Raw genomic sequence first — 21,044 nt, 5'->3', positions numbered from 1 at the left:
GAGAAACAGAGAAAACCATGAAAGCATATATGCCTGGCTCATCGATTCCTATACATTTTAATCCTTAAATTAAGTGCTATACATTATTGATGTTTTTTTAAGGTCAGTGTATACTTCTCCAATTTAATCACCTGAACTTATAGTGTATATTAAATCAGAGTAAAAACAAGCAAGTTGGATATTGTAGACTTAGCAGATCGAAACCCGTATTGATTTTCATCTAAAATAGGTTTGATAGTACTATAAAGATTCCAAAAGTTTTTTTAACATATTCTATAAAATACTCAATTTTGAAATAGAGCAATAATTGCAAACGTTTTTTGCTTAGACTTTATTATAGACTTAGACAAAGTGTTCCAAAAAGTCTGACACTTTTATATATATCTTAAATTAAAGCTAATGTAATGTACTTTATTATGAAAAAAAAAATTTCGGAATTTTTTTTGTCTTCACAGTGAAAATGGCTACCAAATGCTATTTTTATGTGAAAATTCTCGATTTTATTTTTTACATTTTTAACTTTATTATGCTATAACTTATTGAAAAGTGTATGGATCAACACAATTTTTTTATGAGAAATAATATTTTTTAATATCCGTTTTTCATTCGACATACTTTATCTTAATCAGGATATTTATAAACTAGCAGATCATGTAGCTTTTGGAATAATCCACCAATTTTTTAAAATTAAACACTATCTGAAGATTTACATCGAAGCGTTTTTTTTTTTTTGATAGTGAGTTTTATCATTGTCAGATATCATTATACTTGATCCAACTATGCTACGTCACCACTGTGCCACGACCCCCCTGTGCTGGTTTTTTTTTTTAAATTATCTTCTTAGATTACGTTTAAAGAATATTTTTTTTATTATTTATCACTAATAAAAAAAATGTATTAATTTTTTTTTCAAAATAGCCATTTTCTTATAAAATAATTTGATAAGTTCATAACAATTTTAAAACAAGTAATCATTGAGTTAAAAGCATTTTAATACAAAGAGTACGACGACACGCTGCATAGTATTTTGTGTACACCAGTACAAGCTTTTTCACCCTTACTACATTGCCATTTTATGTATTAAAATACTTGTAACTTGATAAATATTTGTCCTAAAATTTTTATTGATTCATAAAAACTATGTGTAAGAAAAGAATTAAAAATAGTTATTTTTAAATGTTGAAAAAAAATCTTTTTTTTATTATTGATTATCTCTGCCCTCACTATATTTATACGAAAAAATATTAGACCATCAAAAAATAAATAAAGATATAAGAAAAAAAAATTGTTTACTTTTAGTTGTTTATTTTTTTTTTATTATAAAATAAAATCAACATTGTTTCTATTTATTTAATAAAATTATGTATACACATTTAATGAACAATTAAACATTGGATTATTTTGACATGTTTTAAAGATCACTATTCACTATTCATAATATAGTATGAGAGACTCAAACACTAAAATGTTTGTTCGCATTTAAATTTTTTTCATTTTTTTTGGTATTTAATTTACAATCAAAGTATGTTCACTAGAAAGTTTTTTCAAAAATATATGGAATGAGCTCATCAAGTTATCATGCAGATATTTATCATATATCAACAAAAAAAGTATAAAAATTAGTTACAAATACTTATATACACATATTACATAATAGTATATAGATGACTATATAACAGTTCAAGATATTTTAAAATGATAAATAAAATCTAATTGTGTAATTACTATTGGCAGAAATTAATATGCCATCTTATATGAAATAATCAAAATTAATGGTAAAATTAACTAAAAATACATTCTCCCTTTAAATATCAATAATAATTGTAGAAATAAATTAATCATAAAAGAATGAAATATGCATTAAAAATATAGTGATTATGTTTTGTAAAACAAAACAAATAGTAGTATTCGATTGTAAATCAATAAAAATAAAATAAATATATATAAAAATTATTATCAAAACATGTTTATAAAAGTAAAGTTGCATACAAAACATTTTAGATCAGACAATATTATTTATGCTTCCATGTATTGTTCACAAAGTTTATCTCTGAAATTCTTTAATTTCATAACAAAGAATTGTTCTAAAATTTCAGCGCATTTGTAAAATTGTGAATCTCTCGGATTATAATATCTACAGTTATCAAAAACTTTGATCATATCGCGAATAAATTCAGTTAGGTTTTTATATTTTTTTTCTCCAACCTTTTTACCAATACAATTTAAATCTGCAAAAAAAGAAAAATTTGTTGATATTGTTTTAACTTTTATAACATATTAATAAAACAACTAACCCATAGGATCTTTTACAACATTGTAATAATCAGGAGCTTCATGGGGATCAACTGGATCCATAAATGGCCATGCATTTTTATGTGACTAGAACAAAATATTTTATTATTATACAATATTATACAATATTTTTGTTTTTAATTACTTGAATTTGTTTTATGAGCTTAGTTAAATCTTCATAGTCATTTTCGTTAAGTGGATTTAAGTTAGCAAAATTTATTTCAGAATCAGACATGCATTTTGGACAATTGTAATCATCCATTTTATCACCCTCACATTGCAGTACACCAACACAGCTACCATGAAACCAATCTTGGCATTTGTCACAGCAAATATAAAATCTAAACATTTTAATATGGGGTAATTTATGTATACTTTTTACTCAAAATACTATTAAACTTACTGTTGATCATCATATGGCTTTTTGCAGATACAATAAAGTACTTCAGGGTCTTTTGATCTTTTGCACTCAGGACAAAACCACTCAGTTATTTTTTTAGACATTTGCACAGTTATTCCCACACATGAACCATGAAACCAGTTATGACACATGTCACATCCAACATAAAACCTAATTAAAGAAATTAATTTAACATTATAAAGAATGCCAATTAAGTTGATTATATAAAATTAGTATTAAATTTATTATATACCGAATTTTCTTAGAATACTTTTATTAGAAATTTTTGACTCACTGTGAACTATCATAGGGAGTTCGACATATGCACATTATTTTTTCCTTTTTATTCTTTTTAGGGCTTGAACTTTTACGTGCTGGAGCTAACATTGGCTTAGTGTGGTTTTTGCTAGGTGTAGGAGGAGAATTTTTTATAATTCTCCGACGACCAGGGCCAGAAATATTAATTTTAGAATTACTATTGAGATGAGGTGTTGTTTGTATGGTAGTAGGAGGACCTGAAGCATGTTTTCGTTTACTACTTCCTTGAGGAGGAGGAGTTGTTGTTTGAACAGGTACGGGTGATTTTTCAGTGACATCGCTAGTTGTAGTTGTTGAATCTGCTGAAGTAACTGTTATATCAGCAGCTATTTCATTCTGTAACATGCCAGTAATTAATTAATATTGATAAAAAAACCCTAAAACTTGCCATAGAAAAGCCATGATGTAAACAAAATAAAAAAAATTCTTCCGCTAGCTGCAAATAAATTGACCAACATTTCTGGAATCGGAATTGAGGATCGAAATTCAGGATAGACGTTCGTTAAACGAATTTCAAGAAAACACTACTTGAAAACGTACCTGAATTTCGATCTGCAATTCCTTTTCCAAAAGAGCACGTTTTTTCAATATATCTTTTTTCAATAATTCTTTCTGTTTGTATAAGCTAACCTGAAGTTTTGATTGAATTTGTTGTAATTTACGCTTATCATCTCCTTGTTTTAATGTTTGGTACAGTTTTGACTGTTCCGGAGGTACATTTGACCTAAACATATTAAATAAACAAATTTAAAAAATAATATAAAATAATAACCAACATGTGATGTTCTTTTAATTTATTTTGAAGCAATCAAGATTTACTATCAAAATTATCATATGATAAGAGACAGACACAATAATATAAATAAGAACAAAAAACTATAATATATAGAAATATTTGCCTCACAATACACTTCTATGTTGTTTGTTTTATATTTTAAAATAAATATTAAACTAATAACTAACAATATCAATACTCTCGCAACTAATTTAATATTAAACCTAAGAATAAATGGTTTTTTAATATTTAATAATTTAAATCTATTAAACTGTAATTTTATAGGCATAATATATGTAAAATTAAGTCTTATTTAGTAAAAAAAAGAAAAAAAAAACACTATAATTTATAACAATTGGTCACCATTTTTTTTTTTTTAAATTGATATCTATATAAATTACCCTAAATTATCACATGGTACTATTTTTGTAGGTGGCTCAGAATCTAAATCATTATTTTCAAAGGGACGTTTTTTTACTGAAGGAACAACTGGTTGAGGTTGAACTGGATCACGCAATTTTTGTTCTTGGTATTTTTGTAGCTGTAATAGTTTTTCTTGAGTTTCGGGATTTAAATCCTCATTTTTTAATACGTTTTTAATAGCTGTAAAATTAAGATAATGGTTATAACAAAAGATAATGGCTAATTACAATAAATAAATAAGCAATTAACAAACTTTGACTGATGTAATTTGGGGTAACCACAAATTCATTTGAAGCATCATTTACTTCCTCTGTAACTGTTTTTTCTTGATTGGTTGTTATATCCATAGACTTTACAGTGGTAGCTGAATTCTCAGTTGTATTATTAGGCTCTGTTTGTTGAGGAGTAATCTCTGCAGGCTTGACTGTGTTTACTGTTTGTGGAGGAGCAGAATTATGAGAATCAGGTGGTTGTACAGCTAAATAAATTTTTGTAGGTCCCAAAACACCTTGAGTTCCACTAGATTCTTGTGCTAGAAAAAATAGTACAAATAAAATAAATAAATGATTTGTTGGTATTAATACTAATATAAGATTGTTTGTTTACCTTTTAATAATTGTTGTTTCACTTGTTGCTGAACTAGTTGAAGCTGTTGAGGTGTAAAATCATTGCCTTGTAAACCTTGTAATACTATTTTATTTCCATGTGTTGGACTTTGTATAACTTGTGCAGTGATACATTTAATAACTGTACCTGGAGGTTGATTAGCAAGTAAAATTTTTTCTTGTTCATCAACAGTAGTTGTATTTGTTACATGTTCCTGTTAAAATCAAAAGATTAGTTAACAGTTTTTATACAAATTATTAAGTTATTCATAGAAGTGCTTAGATCTAATTAACAACTCTTTAAGTTAGATACAATTGACATTTCTTTGTTATTATTTGTTTTTAGTAATAAAAAAATATATTTATTTTATTTTACTTCAAATGTTTTTACTTATATATATATATATATATATATATATATATATATATAACAAAATGTTAATAGTGTGAAGTTATATATAGGAGTTTTCAGTTAAACCGTTGCACTTTTTTTATAATAAACTTTACCTGAACAATGGTCTGAGAATTACGAGGTGTTAAAGGAGGTACAGCAGAGTTAATTTTTTGTATTGTTTGAGGAGGTCTTACTAGTTTAATAGCCTGCCCTCCAGTACTTATTATATTGGTAGTACTTCCTATAATGAAAAAATCATTAGTATTTCAGTATTAAAGTATAGTTTATAAAACTTACCAGTATTTGGTCGAATTAGAACTTGCTGTCCATTTATTGTAGCTATGGTAGCCTTAGTAGGGTTAAGTTGTTGAACAATCATTTGTTGCCCTTGTGAAACACTTACTAATTGACCACTAGAAACTACAACCTTAAAAAAAATTAAAACAATTCTTAATACACTTGTTGATTTGATTATGAATGGCATTAAATTTTGAAATCTTAAGTGAAATTTTAATACAAATAATTTAGAATAGTAAAGGTGAATGTTTAAACTAAACAGAACAAATTTGAGTTTTTGGTCAAAATTTATTTTATAAATTTTTGTCATTTTATGTTTGAAATAGCATTTAACTATAACATAAATATAGAAGCATATGATCAAATTTAAATAAAAATTCTAATTTGACAATGATTTATTACTTTAAAATTACCTGAGACGTTTGAGATTTTATAACTTGTGGTGTTCTATTTAAAATAATTGTCTGAAAATAACACAGAACATTAAATTAAATTAAATATTACAAAAACATAGTATTTTAAAATAAAAACAGTTAAATTTGTCACTTGAATTATTATTTAAAAGAATTAATATTTCATTAAATATACAGGATGATTGGTTTATCATGAACCACAAAATAAAAACAATGGAAAAAAACTTTTGTTTTTTTTAGTTACATGTATTTCTTGATTTATCATCTATAAATTACTTTTTAAAATTATCTTTTATAACTTAAACGGGTGTCGACTTTATTTTTCAGATGATAGTGTACATAAATTACTAGTTTATTTAATAGGTAATGAAGTAATTAAGAAAATGACAGGTCGATAACAATTTTTGGATAAGTATTTCAGAAGTTTTTAACAATTTAAAATTATGACTGGTGGTGAGGAGTGGTTGCAAATATTTTTATCACTAGACATTTCCTTCTTTTCTCCTACATACTTTTTGCAAATAGAGCTTTAAAACTAATATAAAAAATTTAACAGAACATACGTAACATATTGTCATATAGTATTTAACAAGAGTTATAACTAAAGTTAATTTAATTTTTATCAATTTTTAAGATAGGATTACTATAAAAAATTATTATATTAAATACACTAGGTCGATATGAATACAACTTACTTGGGTTCCTGTTTTGTTAAAATTATTATTGTTAGCTATTAAGGTATTTTTAGTAATTTGCACAGTCCGGGGAGATGATGATTGATTAATATAACTAGTTGTTACATGTAATTTTCCATCGGGTAATTGAATTAATTGTTGCCCTATAAAAATAATTTAAATTAAATTACACTTAATTATAAAAAAATGTAAAGTACAAGTTTTCAGAAAATAATTTCTCACCAGGAAGAAGGCCTTTCACTTGTATTTTACCATCTTCACCTTTAATACATTGAAGTTTTTGTTGAGTCATGGTATTTGCTAAAAAAAAGAAAAAATTATTTTTTTTAAATAATTAACAGTGCCTAAAATCTAAATTACATGTTAATATTTGTGGACTACTTGAGTGTATTTTTAAGGTATTTTGATTTATTATGTTTCCATCAGTTAAAATAGCTTTAGGAGTAGTAACAAGACGAGTCTTTCCATCTGGGCCTATTTATTTGTAACAAATAAAAAATTATAAAATTTTTTACTAAAACTGTTTATTATAGATATTTAGGTTATTAACTTATATATTATTAAATATTTAAGGAAAATGGCAAAGTTATCATAGGTGCAAAATGGGATGGGGTTAATTTAGCCTCTCTAAAAATAATTATACTAAAGTTTGCAATGACTTTTCAAAAATTATTGTACTTAGTTTTATATATTAAAAAATTAATTCATTAGTAATCATATTTTACAACATTATCCAGATTGGAAATATTTGAGTTTACATCTATAAAAAATAATATTATTAATACTGATACATACATTTTGTCATAAATATACGGCGTGTTGTTGGTGTAGTAGGCTTAGTAGTAACTCTAGGGGAAGATTGTAAAACATTTGAGCCTTGGCTTAAAGGTTTGTTATTTGGCATTAATTTTAATCTACCTCCTTCACCTAAAAAATAACCAATTATTTGCAATAAAACTGGGACATATAAGTTTCATTTATTTTACTAGTTTGAAAAAACAGTTGGAGTCGACATAAATAATTTATATACATTATTAGTATTTTTTATATAAACTGTGGGATTTATTAATATTATCCCTCGTTTTTTTAACAATGAACTTTTCATAAAAATGCACAGATTTAAACTTGATTTATTTAAATGAAACAAAAATTATCAAGTTTATTGTAAGAAAAATTATTTCTAATGTTAGATTTTAGGGGTAACTATTGAAAGTTAAATAGGAACCTAATATTTTTTTCTACTATTAAAGGGAGAATAGTATGATAAAATTTTGACTGATTGATAACCAGTTTTGTAACATTATTTTTTGACATATTAGCATTTAAGGATTTAGTAGAAATGTGGAGTAGAGAAGTGTTTAGCGGCGACTCTCACTAATCTATAGAAAAGAATTATTCTATGTTGCACATCCCTCTTACCTGTAATATAAAGTTATAATAACTTAAAATGTAATATTGCAAAATTGGTTATTATCCAGTCAACATTTTATACAGACCATTATCATTTAATAGTAAAAAATAATAAATAATTGGTTCAAACATTAATATTATTTTTTTTTTACAATAAACTTGATATTTAATATAGTTAATTTAAATAAATAAAATTTATATCATTATGTTTATATGAATAAATCATTATTTAACATAAAAAAATGATTGATAGTATTCTTAGAAAATCATACTGTATTTATATGTTACAGTTAAACAATCAGAATCGAAAATCCTATTCTAAAATATAGAATAATATAAAATATAGAAGTCATCTATATTAAGTGTTGGTAATTATTAAAATAATTCCCATGAATATATATAAAACGCATAATAAATCAATGCAGTCCTATTAATAAGATTGGAGATAGCGGCATTAAAAAACAGCTAAATTCTAAAATATTTATCACCTTTTTTATTTATTTATTACATACCAGGAACAAGCTTCATACGTTGTGTTGAACTATTAGACACAGGACTATGGGAATTAGATACATCTACACACAATCTTTTATTAGAAGAGTTCAAATCATTATTCATAGATGATCTTTTATATGCTAAGCGCTGAGCCCTAAGTGATTGTTCCAATTGTTCTTTTAGATGTTCAGAAGTTTCAGAATTCCGTTGTTTATCATTTATACTTTTGACTAATGAATCATTATTTAAATGCCTATTAGCATAAGCAGTAGCTGCACGAGTTTTCATTGCTTGTTGCATTTGAATTTCACGTTCAACTCTAAAATTTTTTTGGATACAATACATTAACAATATCAGTAGAAATTTATTTATAAAAGTTAGAGATAATGAGATGTTTACAAAATTGAATTATACCTTGCAAAAACTTTTGGAGAAGTTAAAAAAACCTGATATAAATTATGTTATATAATTGAAACTAAAATTTAAATCTGCAGAATACAATAAAAAAAAAATAATAATTTGTTGGTTAATCCTAATTAGAAAGACTGTTAAAATATAATAACTTCAATAAAGTATAAAAAAGACATTATAGAATTATCATTTTTGAAATTATAGAAAATTGGAAATTAAGGTGTCTCATAAAGAACGCAATTTTTAATTTTGATATAAATTAATTTTATTAAAAAAAAAAATACATTATTGATGATACTATATTGTTTCACTATGAGTTAAGGTTTAAGTTGGGAGATAAAATATTGTACATATGATCCCTTATAATTGCTTGACACATAATGATAGATAACATCATCTTGCTGGAACCATATTTCTTCAGTATTCATGTCATACAGGATAGGACAAAGAAAATTAGAAATATTTTGACAATGACGTTGAATATTTTTGCATTTTCATTTTTAAAGTGTCGAATTTAGGGAGATTAGAACCTAAGAAAATCATGAATTCAAATGCATCTACAGCCAGTAAGTTTGATGTGGCTTTTGGACAAGTGGTTTGATATACCTATACTTTTTTGAAGATTAATGCGGAAATGTAGAAACAATGAATAAATGGAATCGTTGTCAAAATAAAATTTCCAAATTTCTTTGTCCTATTCTGAATAACATGGACACTGAAGAAATGTGGTTTCAGCAAGATGTTACCTGTCATTATGTGCCGAATGATTATAGGTGGTCATATGCACAATATCATATTTTACACTTAAACCTCAACTCATAGTGAAACAATATGAATCATTAATAATGTATTTATTATAAAATAAAATTGATTTATATCAAAATTCAATTGTTGAAGCAATACTACTGCCAGACAACATGTTTACCAATAAAGATAATGAAATATTATCACATTTGCTAAACACACACTCTTCTGGCTCTGAAATTAACACAACAGAGAACAGTTACATGTTACACAGGACAAACGAGTGACACGTGCTGATTGGGAACTAACCAGGAGAGTGACCACCATAAGTGGAAAAAGATTGTCAATAAAAGCCTTTGGAAGTTTCAAAGCTGCAGGCTGTGACAAAATATTCCCTGCATTTCTGCAAGAAGAGTCAGAGATAATTGTCTCCATCTCTGCAAAATATTTAGAGTATGCCTTGTCTATTGTTATCAATTGGAAAGATGGCGCAAGGTCAGGGTGGTGTTTATACCCAAACCTAACCGAACTAACTATTATAAAGCAAAAAATTCTACAGACCAATAAATCTCACTCCATTTCTTCTAAAGACTAGGGACAAACTTATTGGTAGGTACATCAAGGAGAACCCTTTATATGAAAAACAACATGGGAAAATCTACTGATACAGCTCTACACTTCCTAATCACTAAAATAAGGAAAACTGTATAAAATGTATGCACTAGGTATATTCCTGGACATTGAAGGGTTTTTTGACAATATTCCCTAAAAGAATTTAGTTGTATACAGAGAATGGCTGCCATAGCCATCACTAGAGTATTAAGAATCACACCAACGGTCGCATAAGAGGCACTAATCGGATTACCTCCTCTGCATCTAAAGGTTAAAGCTCACACCAAAGCCACAGCACTTAGATTTCACTACTGCGGTATTTAGACTATGGAGAGCGACACAGCAGAACATGGTAAAATACCAAAAGAAATAGACTAGGGCATTTTGGAATACCTTTTGGACTATATCAAACAGATTCTTAAGAATAACATTACCTACAAAGTGGAAATCACTACACGTAGAGAATGGAATATTAGCTACCTAACTGAGAAAGGAGGATTTGTAATATATACAGATGGATCCAAAAAATCGTCAAAGTTAGGTGCTGGCATTAAACCTCGAATAAATGTCAGCATTTCAATGAACACAACACTCTCTGTTTTCAAGCAGAGGTGATGGTGATACTGGTGGGGGCTCAGAACCTGCTGATATACAAGAAAAGAAAGATAACTATCTTAAATAATAGTTAAGCAGTTCTGAAAGCACTCTATTATGATCAGGTGAAATCAAAGCTTGTCCTCGAATGCAGAGAAACTTAAGAATCACTATCAATGTTCAGCAAAGTTATACTAGCGTAGGTACCAGGACACAACAGTGTCACTGGAAATAAAAAAAACTGACTTTTTAGGTAAGAAAGGAGCAGAGAACACATATGTTGGGCCAGAATCAGTGGTAGGGCTCACTGAGGAATTACTCAAAGCGCTACCCAAGAATTGGTGCAGAGTACAACACAGGAAAATCTAGAAGTATTCGATAGTACCTAGACAATTTAAAATATTTATCAAGATCCTGGTGTACTGTTGGGTGATCTTAATAACATGACTAGGACTAGACATCAAATAAGTACTTTGACTGGTCTATTGACAGGATATGGCCACTTGTTTAAACATCTTTACGCAATGGGGGTCTCAGAATCACCATTATGCAGGAAGTGTGGAGTAGAAGAGGAAGACTCATTTCACATAATGTGTGAATGTGAGCCTTATCAACCCTAAGATCAAACTACATGAGTAAACCTTTTTGTGAAAAAGAAAATATCAAAAACTCAAGATCCAGAGAGTGATACCTAATTTTGCCAGAAAGACAGGACTCTTTGGACATCCACAAGGGTTGACATGATAGTCCACTCTTTATACAATGATAGGTATAATGTAATAACATTTTGGTGATAACACTTAGGCGTGTAAACCGAATCAAGACTATTAGGTATGAGGTGTGCACAATTGACCGTCAGGTCTAAGTGCATGGGCATAATGTCCACCTCACTATTAACTAAAAATAAAAAATTAAAATTTGCGTTCTTTATGAAACACCTTATAGTTTGATTAAATAATAAAAGTAATAACTTCACTTTTTCAAAATACTTAAAAATGAGTAATTTTAATTGTTTCACTTAAATTAGTTTACTTTTACAACATCAAAAGGATATTCAGTAACTGAAAATCTTGCCATCAGTAAATAGTAATATTATTTTCAAAATATAAAATATACTGAACTATTACCTTTCATGGAATTGTTTAATCTCAACAAGTTCTAGTTTACTTTCATCAACCCACACTTCAGACACTTGTGGTGCTGTATTTCTAGGAGTTTCTTCTCGTTTTCGTTTTCTCAATCCACTACGAATTGGTGTAATTTCTGTGAGAAATATTAACTTGAGAATAAATTGACTAAATTACGAGTGGTCTTTCAAAACACATACCTCTAACTTGTTTTGGTATATCAAGGGGTATGACAACTTTGCGTATTAAGTATTCAGTGCGTTCATTAAATTGTCCAGAGGTTCGGCATTCAAGAGTCTCTGTTGTAACTAATTCTGTTTCAGTAGTTACTTCACGTTTACTAGCTAAGTGGGCAGTTTTAGCAGTCAAATCATCCCACTTCAAACAAGCCCAAAGAATTCTCAACTGCAATGCTGCAGCTGATATAGTATTAAAAGTAATTGTTCTATACAGCCAGCAAGTTTTAAAATAAGGTCTAGGACAAGGATAGGGCCATATAGCATTGTTAGTCTGTAAAGATAATGTAAACAACTAATTAAATACATGTTTTTAAGGTTTAAGTGGCTGCATTTGCTTACTTTGGCATTTGGGTTAAACCCATTAACAACGTCAAATCCTGCATGTCTAGCTAACTTACGTATTTCATGTTTAGGTAATACTAATATACTAGATTGTTTGTTACGAGTATAAAATCGTGATGTAGGGGGGTATTTAATTTTTTCAGGCTTTTTGCGAATATTTGTTATATTAATTGAAACTTTCTTCAAGTAAATCTGTAAAATAATATGCAAACATTTTAAAATATTTTAATCATTCCTTAAAATTCTAATAATTAACCTTTTTACGAGTATCATCTGTTGAGTACACCCTACCATCATCAACACAATCAATCAAAACACCTTCACGCTTAGCACCACCTCGTTTTCTAGCGGGTTTCATTACACTTTGTCTATGAACAAGATAAATAAGTAAATAAATAATTATAAAAATTAAAAGTGATTTATAGTACCCTGAAGGGCTATTTGTAACTTCAGATTTCTGACTTTCTGGAGTTTTTTCAGGTTTAATAACTTGTTCATTGGCAATTTCAGTTTTAATCTCCTCATTTTCTTGTTTTACTTTTACTTGTTCAGTTTTAATGTCAACATTTTCATCTTTCTTAACTTCTTCTTTTGCTGTATCAGTTGATTTAACTTCATTTTTTGCATTTGATTGATTGTGTTCCAATTTAATACTATTCAATACATTTTGGTCTTTCGGCATTAATGCTTTTAATTCTGAAGTCAAATCAGTTAATTTAGAAAATTCTTTAAAACAAATATACAAATACATTATTACCTGTTAATTCAGATTTTAATGTGTTCATTTTTCGTAGTAAAGAGAGCAATTCATTTCTAACATTTACATGTCTCATACATAATGGACTGTAACATGAAGCTGTCATACTTGATTTGTTTGCAGCTCTACAACTACTGTTATAACAAATCATATGTTCTGACATAGTGTTAAAAGATAAATAATGTTGTTTAAGCTCTATCACTCGTTTTTGAAGCGTGTTTAACATATATGATTTTTCACGCATCTTAGTAAGTAGTTCTGTTGTATCAGTTGTGTTATTAGCAGATGTAGTAGAATTTGTCTAAAAAATAATACATGATTAATTGGCAAACAATTATACCTTGTATAGTTTATAGTCAATAATTACTTCAACTGTTGGCTGTGGTTGATTTTTTGCAATTATAGCTTTTTCTTCTGCTATTTTTAACTGCATTCTTCTTGCTAAGAGCATATCAGTTTTACATTTCTTAGCAAGTTTGGGATATAAAATACGACTTGTTGATCTAATTGCGCTGCTTACATTAATATTGTTATCCAACTTAAAAACGGGGGAAAGAATTTTAAAACTTGAAAGATCGATATCTATAATAAAATAAATAAATATCAAACATTATTAAGGTGAAATTTCGACAAATCTTACTTACCAGAAACATTATCTAAATGCGTTACATTTTGATCATTAGGAATTTCACTGAAAACTTCTGGATCAATCACACATTCTTTTTTAATTACAGACTCATATATAGTTTCTGGGATAGAAAACGTTCGAATTCCATTATGATCTGTCATAAAAAAAAAGTAATAACATTCAATTTATCAATGTAGATATATATATATATAGTTTTCAAGTACTTACCTTTACCCTGAAAAATTCGTTTAGCAGGGCCAGCTGCCAAGCCTTGATTAGAGGAATCTGCAAGTTTATAATCTCTGGTTTTAGATAGCCATTGCCATCCCCATTGTCCGTGAATTCGATACTCTTCTCCTTTTTGCTTATGAACCTAAAAATAAAAATTATAATTATTAAAAAAAATACTTTTACCTAAATTAATATCTAACCTGATGTTTTAAACCAAGAGTATATTTAACAAAATTAATTGTCATTCTGTTACGCTCATCTTCTTCAGCATCTTTTTCCTTCTTATCTTTCTTATCAATTTTTTTTCTTTCTTCTCTTTCAGCATGAGTAATTCGAAAAAGTTTAACATGTCCTAAAATTAAAATTTATTAACATTAAAACTAGTAACTTAATAATTTTAACGCTATTAAATTGTACCTAGTTGCTCATGCCATACTGATGCATAAACTACAGGTTTTATGCAAGACATTAGAACAACCATAACTCGAGCAAAATCTTTAGGGGTAGAACAAGAATTCACTTGATTTAACCAAGCTTTTCGCAATGTGGGCCAGTTCATATGCATAAGTGATGATGGAAGAGAGTTGTCTAATGCAATAATAGTTTGTTTCACTGTTGTAATAATTGTTGATTTAGAACCTGGATAAAAATATTTAGTTAATAATATTTCTTTAATAAAGGGAATAAACATTATAATTACCAATTATTTGTCCCATCCATTTAAATTCACCAGACCCAGTTAACATAAACTTATGAGACATGTATCTCTTCTTATCACGTTCTTCATTTTTTTGGACTTTATTTAAAGCTATTGGGTTTGATGTATATTGATTTACATAAGTTTTAAAACCATTATCCATGCCAAGTTTGTATAAGAAAGTACCAGCTGCAATATGTTGAGCTTTAAATCTTGTTAATCTAGCTCCAACATTTTCAATATAGGAAAGTGCAGGAGATTGTTTTTCAATAATAGATGGTTTTTTTGGTTGTTCAGGAGTTTGTTTTTGAGGCAATGAAGTAGTCCTAGGACGTAATGTCCTATTACGTGTAACTCCTAAAAATAACACGCATTTTAAAATTTTTATTATTTAACATTCAAATAAGCAGAACTTACTTTGACCATCAATAACTGCATCATCTAGATCCATCAAACTATCATCTTTTTTTTCAGCATCCTGATTTTCTACAATAGAATATATAAATATTAATTACTAAAAATATCTTTATAAACACTTAGATATTTCATAAACAATTAAACAGTTAATTTTAAACCTTTTTTATCAGAATCATTTGTATTCTCATTTGAATCACTATCTGAATGATCATCATTTGTATTAGTTATATCATCATTATTTTTTTCTGAATCATTTTCTTGTTTTTTCTTCATGTCTTCTTTCATAGCAATAATACTATCTAAAGATAAAATTTTATAAAAATATATTTAAATAATTTATTAAAACCACTGTATGAATCTTACTATTTTCTAATTCTAAAAATGATTTTCTATTTGATGGTCTATATTGAGCTGTAAGATCCATAGTTATTTGCATTTGACGACAAATTTCTCCTTTTATTTTTTCTATTTCATTATATAAAGTTAATTCCATTTCAGGATCTAATGATTCTATCAAAAGACTAAGCTGTTCTTCTGTTGTATAATACCAACATTCACCAGTCTCTTCATTCTCACTATTAACACAATAGTATAAATTAATCAAGATTGTCATTAAAAGATAACAGATATTTAATTAGAAAAAAAATTTGTCATTTGCACTTACACAAAAATTCGTCTGACTAGAAACCAATATTTACGACCATGTCGATCATAGGATATGTGTTCTTGACGGGATGATAATCCTGATTTTTCATCATCAGGAGTACAATCTGCAACACCAATAACCTTTTGTTCTTTACACAAATTACATTGCCAATCTTCAGTAGGAACATCAAGCAATGGTGGTTCTGCACATTCTAAATGAAATACTGCTGGGCACGTTTCACAACATAAAAGATCTCCAACTTTATGACATACTCTACAGTGATCATCATACTGAAAGCTGTGACCTAAAACATAACACAAAATATATTTAAGAGTATTTATCGTTCTTAGCCATAAGTATTTTTTTTACCTTCAGGAACAAAACCTTCTCGAATTGGTGTAGTAGTTAAAAACTGATCAGTTAAAAACTGAAGTACTGTTAAGCGATTTTTAATACTAGTAAATGGATACTCATCTCCATTATTAAATACTTTTACTACATTCGAATCAAATGATTTGTCAGATTCTATGTAGTCTTTTAAAACTTCTGGCCAGGTAATATTATCCATAAAATATAAAATACTATTGATACTGTCCTTTTGATCAACAGCACCATAGTGAGTTTGCTGCAAGTCTTCTTCACGCAGAATTGCTTTTAAAAGCATCATATGAATTTCTGCTAAAAGATAGCTTTGTTCTTCATACATTAGAGCAGCACATAAATCTTCAAATCTAAATGGTGATAATCGTACCTAAAAATAAATTTATATAAATATTTTTTACAATCAAACAGTAAAAATTTATTAACATATTAGAACATTATTTATAAGAAAATTGAAATACAAATTATAATTACCTGACTTTTAAAACGCCTCAAAACTTCATAAATACATAATGATTGCATAACATGTTCTGTAGGCACAAGAAGGTCTTCAGATGATTTAGGTAACTCCAGTTTAGGAATTTCTTCATCCCTTATCCATAAAGGCTCAGGACTAGGATTTCTAATATAGCTGACATTACTTTTACGTGCCCGACTAGCAACAGAAAAACCAGACAAAGAAAAATCACTGTCACTAACTTCATCGACAACATCTACATTAGTATCAGATTGTTCTGAATCAGAAGATATATCTGACTTTTCAGATTCTTCAAAATCAGAACCATAATGGTATTCATGGACTTTTTCAATAACCTTCTTCTTCTTGCTTGTTGATGGTGGAGCATGGGGAGTTTTAGATTTAGCAGCTGACTTAGGTGTAGACTTTTGGTTACCTCGTCGGGTGGCTCTGTTAGGAGTTGGACAAGGAGATGAACGTAAGGATGCAGGAGTACTACGGCGTGAAGACGTTCGGCCAGTGTTTGCCGTAGGTGTACCTGTACCACTTGCTGGAGAAGTTGCTGCTGCAGTTTCGATATTCTGCAAGTACTTTGGCTTCTTCAACAAATGCATCTGAAATTTAGGTTTGTCCGTCCCGCCGGTTTTCGGGGGACGGCCCCTGCGCTTGGGCCTGCCAGACATTGCGCGCCACTATGATCCGTCTTCGATGTATTATCACTGACCGTTAACTTACACACGCACGTATTGCGCGCTACAACAACAAAAACAAAAAATAAATTTCTGTATACTACAATAGTATAGGATGTATAATCAGTGTCTGCCCCCTTGCCAGTTAAGTCGATGCGCGCGCGATTGCAGTTGTCAGATCGAACACTACAACTAATCTACAACTATTACTACAGTCGCTCGAGACGTTGGTCATGTGACCTTCGCAAAAACATGAAACCCGATTGTTCGCATCATCATCATCGTGCACAATATTCCAGATTCCGTTACGAAAACATTATTATCACTAATACACATACAAGGCGGGCAGTTTGCTTGCAAGCAGTATGTACAGGCACGCTGCTTTAAGTATTATAACACGTTCGTAAACAAAACGAAACGGAAAAAACAGCCACAGGATTTTTTCTTTTTTTCTCCTGTATTGGTAAATGACGCGTACTACCGACTTCTATTGCATTGACGGATTTTGCCATGAACTATTTTTTACCTACACTGTGTATCGGAGCACCTGATTGGTTAGAGCAATCGGCTTTCTACCCGTCACTGAGCTGTTACATCTGTAATCAAATTTTTCAAAAATGATATCGGTTTTATATTAAATAAAATGTCTACAATTTTTCAGAATTAATAATGTTTTGTTAATCGATATTTAACTAATTATAACTAAAATCTGAGAAAAAACATAAAAAGAACGGTTTTACACATTGACCAATCAGCGAACGTGTTATGAACAAGATGTTAGCCGTTTGCCGCCAAACCTTTATTAAATAACTGCATACAATCAAGAGTTAGCAAATAATTTGAATATTAAAAAAAAAATTATCTTTAATTAATTGTTCAATCTTTTTTCGAGTTAAAACTAAAACACAAAATAATCACGAAACTTGTAATTTAATTGTTCATGATTAATACCAGTTGGTCACACTAGATATTATATGGGTGATAAGAAATAATATTGATAACATTTTAATTACATGATAACAAAAATATTTTTTAAAAATTATATCATGTTACAGTCGGCAAGTTATATGGATTAAGACACGTTGTAGTTCTAACAATTGTGAATCGTTCATTACAAAAGAATTGGCCATTATAAAATTTAGAATATTTTAAATTGAGTATTTTATTGTTATTAAAACATGTATCGGTTGAAACCTGTATTTAGTGTTCCTTTAGAAATTAAGAATACATGTTCTATGTACAAGTTAAAAAATATCCAAGAAAGTGCTATGAACTTTTTAAATAAAAACAACGAAGTATGTATTCTATTTTTTATTTTCTTTAGAAATTCTATATTATATTAGTGAAAAATATGATTTTTGTCAAATTTTTTTTATTATTTTTGAGTACCTGGTTTCAACCTAATTTAGCTATTAATATACAAATTCAATAACATTTTTTGTAACTTAATTTATATATTACATTTTAATTTTGTTTACACATTGATTTTGCAATTATAATATGATGTTTATCAAAATTATTATTTTTTATAATTGGGCAATCAAATTGTAAAGATACAACTAACGATTAATTCTATAAACATTTCTGAATATGTCATGTGTAAAAAATTATTAAATAAATTGAGGGTGTCACAGATATAACTGACAACATTTATAGCTTTTTATATAATTATCATTTTTTTTTTTTTTAAATTATGGTCGTATTAAAGTATTAGTGTATGTATGTTCCCTTTGTATTCGAATGCTTATAATGAGTACTGGTCCTAAAATTGTTTGTAAAAAATAGTATTTTAAAATTTTGAAGTACAATTTTATTTTTGATTTTTTTTTCTTATTGTTATCTATAAAAAAAAATACACTTGGAACAGACTAAATAAGCAAATTAAAAAGAAAATGATATTTGTATTAAATAAGCATTGTCAGTTAGATCTCGGAGACATCTGTATATGTATAAATATTAAATTGCTTTAAATGTACTTGATATTATTTCATTAAAATAGAATGTGAAATATTAACTTTTTTATATATTTTAAATGGTTTTTATCACAATGTAAATTAAATTTTATTATTTTTAAGGCCAAGAGAGGTAAAAAAGAATTAAAATCAAGTAATACTTTAATAAAATGTCTGTAAAATTTGCATCATTTTAGAAATTGATATTGATAATGTTTGAATCTTTTTCTTTAAACAAACTTTATTTTCTTCCTGTTTATCTACTTTTTGAATTTTTGGTAAATCAATTTTTTTTTTTTGATAAATTAATTAAGTTAAATAACATAGAAGATCACTTATGATTTTCAGAGTATAAACGAAGAGATAAAATTAACTGGTAAAGACATAGAATTAATATTACAAAAACATAATGAAGTACTAAAAACATTAGAAGAACTCGAAATTAGAGTTAATAATTTGGATCCTCAGTTTACTACATCAAAAAATTTGACATCTTCATTGAGTAAAGAACAAGTACCAGTAACAAATAATGATAAAGTTGCTATTAGGCAATATGTAAAATTGTCACCCTCTGAAATCAACAAAAAACTAGAACAATTAACCAAAGTAAGTTCAGAAATGTAAATATAATTGAATTTAAAATTAAAATTTATTAATTTATGTAGACTGATACTGTTATATTCGCTGATCCAAAAGATCCACCATATTCCTTATTAGCATTTCCATTTTTGTGGCCGTCAATTTGTTGGGACATTTCTTACCATGTTCATTCTACACTTACTATGGATTGTAAAAAAGTACTTGGAATATTAAACATGTTTAAAAATTTTCAATCTAAAAATATAACAAAAATATCTGTTAAACTGATAGTAATTTGGAAAAATGGTAAGTTTTCTCATTAATATTTAAATTTTTTTGAAAACCTAATCCTGCTAAATGTTATTTTTAAAAAATAAATTTTGATCATAAATTACTATCAAAACTATTCATGTACAACCATGTTTTATGTTAAGTTTTTTTTTATTTATATATTTCAGTGAAATTGGGCACAACTATTATAAGATCTCCATCAAACTCATTTATTGGCGAGGTTTCTTTATTGCGTTTATTTTATCAATATTTGGCAACAGAATCATTATTTATAATTGATCAAGTAAATTTTGATAAAGAAATGGATTTAATACATTCAATTAAATTTTCCTCGGACGATCGCTTATCTGAATTATGTAATTTAATTGATCCAACCTCTTTGAAATTAGATATAGGAAAAGTTGCAATATGGTCATTACTAAACAATAAAAAAGAGAAGTGTCCAAAATCAATTGAAAAATGGTTTGAAAAAATAACAAAAATGATTTTATCCTAAATATTACATTAATAATTGTTTAATAATTTTAATGAATACAATTATCAGTATACTGAATTATTTTTAGAAATTTACTTACAGATTTACTAAGCTTGATGCATAATTAAATTTTAACCCGTATTTAATTTAAAATATTACTATAAGGATCATAGTTAATAGAATCCATTTCCACCCTTCATAATTTTAATATATCATAATAGTTGTGATAAATTAAAGTACTTTAAACATCAAAATGTT

The 21,044-nt window shown here is 27.7% G+C and overlaps 2 protein-coding genes across 6 annotated transcripts; one reads left to right on the top strand and one right to left on the bottom strand.

The window, feature by feature from the left end:
- Positions 1 to 794: 794 nt before the first annotated feature.
- LOC126902385 (nucleosome-remodeling factor subunit NURF301) lies at positions 795 to 17,983 on the bottom strand. 4 transcript variants are annotated; one of them, XM_050679588.1, is made up of 35 exons: positions 16,818 to 17,982; positions 16,332 to 16,713; positions 15,981 to 16,266; positions 15,680 to 15,891; positions 15,475 to 15,615; positions 15,317 to 15,385; positions 14,903 to 15,256; positions 14,620 to 14,841; positions 14,403 to 14,554; positions 14,200 to 14,344; positions 13,988 to 14,125; positions 13,711 to 13,925; positions 13,344 to 13,644; positions 13,015 to 13,282; positions 12,843 to 12,954; positions 12,584 to 12,778; positions 12,206 to 12,515; positions 12,006 to 12,141; positions 8,535 to 8,836; positions 7,408 to 7,539; positions 6,973 to 7,086; positions 6,835 to 6,912; positions 6,613 to 6,755; positions 5,918 to 5,968; positions 5,505 to 5,634; positions 5,321 to 5,448; positions 4,815 to 5,028; positions 4,462 to 4,740; positions 4,187 to 4,388; positions 3,551 to 3,734; positions 2,988 to 3,346; positions 2,696 to 2,863; positions 2,438 to 2,633; positions 2,295 to 2,379; positions 795 to 2,228 (listed from the first exon to the last, which is right to left on the bottom strand). In XM_050679588.1, exons 1-35 carry the CDS (start codon positions 17,481 to 17,483, stop codon positions 2,017 to 2,019), a joined length of 7,281 nt encoding a protein of 2,426 aa, XP_050535545.1. In that variant the 5' UTR covers positions 17,484 to 17,982; the 3' UTR covers positions 795 to 2,016. The 4 variants fall into 4 exon arrangements, with proteins under 4 accessions (XP_050535545.1, XP_050535544.1, XP_050535547.1 ...); XM_050679587.1 differs by having other exon boundaries at positions 12,843 to 13,282; positions 16,818 to 17,983; XM_050679590.1 differs by having other exon boundaries at positions 3,641 to 3,734; positions 12,843 to 13,282.
- Positions 17,984 to 18,544: 561 nt separating this feature from the next.
- Positions 18,545 to 20,867, top strand: LOC126902387 (uncharacterized). Of its 2 annotated transcripts, XM_050679597.1 has the most exons (5): positions 18,645 to 18,784; positions 19,565 to 19,719; positions 19,790 to 20,047; positions 20,107 to 20,326; positions 20,479 to 20,867. In XM_050679597.1, the coding sequence occupies exons 2-5, from the start codon at positions 19,654 to 19,656 to the stop codon at positions 20,805 to 20,807; spliced, it is 873 nt and encodes a 290-aa protein (XP_050535554.1). In that variant the 5' UTR covers positions 18,645 to 18,784; positions 19,565 to 19,653; the 3' UTR covers positions 20,808 to 20,867. The 2 variants fall into 2 exon arrangements, with proteins under 2 accessions (XP_050535553.1, XP_050535554.1); XM_050679596.1 differs by lacking the exon at positions 19,565 to 19,719 and having other exon boundaries at positions 18,545 to 18,784.
- Positions 20,868 to 21,044: the final 177 nt, after the last annotated feature.

Source organism: Daktulosphaira vitifoliae, unplaced genomic scaffold (genome assembly GCF_025091365.1).
Source record: "Daktulosphaira vitifoliae isolate Bord-2020 unplaced genomic scaffold, ASM2509136v1 Scaffold_3, whole genome shotgun sequence".
NCBI lineage: Eukaryota > Metazoa > Arthropoda > Insecta > Hemiptera > Phylloxeridae > Daktulosphaira > Daktulosphaira vitifoliae.
Note: the sequence above shows the minus strand (reverse complement) of the source record. Positions and strands in the feature narration are given on the sequence as shown.

Excerpts from the sequence above, each read along its gene's own strand:
- LOC126902385 (XM_050679587.1), bottom strand. The coding sequence starts at position 17,483 with ATGTCTGGCAGGCCCAAGCGCAGGGGCCGTCCCCCGAAAACCGGCGGG. Across the intron at positions 14,555-14,619 it reads AGTATGGCATGAGCAACTAG|GACATGTTAAACTTTTTCGA; the intron begins GTACAATTTAAT and ends TTTTAATTTTAG. Across the intron at positions 4,741-4,814 it reads GAAACAACAATTATTAAAAG|CACAAGAATCTAGTGGAACT; the intron begins GTAAACAAACAA and ends TATTTTTTCTAG.
- LOC126902387 (XM_050679596.1), top strand. The coding sequence starts at position 18,668 with ATGTATCGGTTGAAACCTGTATTTAGTGTTCCTTTAGAAATTAAGAAT. Across the intron at positions 20,048-20,106 it reads AACTAGAACAATTAACCAAA|ACTGATACTGTTATATTCGC; the intron begins GTAAGTTCAGAA and ends TAATTTATGTAG. Across the intron at positions 20,327-20,478 it reads GATAGTAATTTGGAAAAATG|TGAAATTGGGCACAACTATT; the intron begins GTAAGTTTTCTC and ends TATATATTTCAG.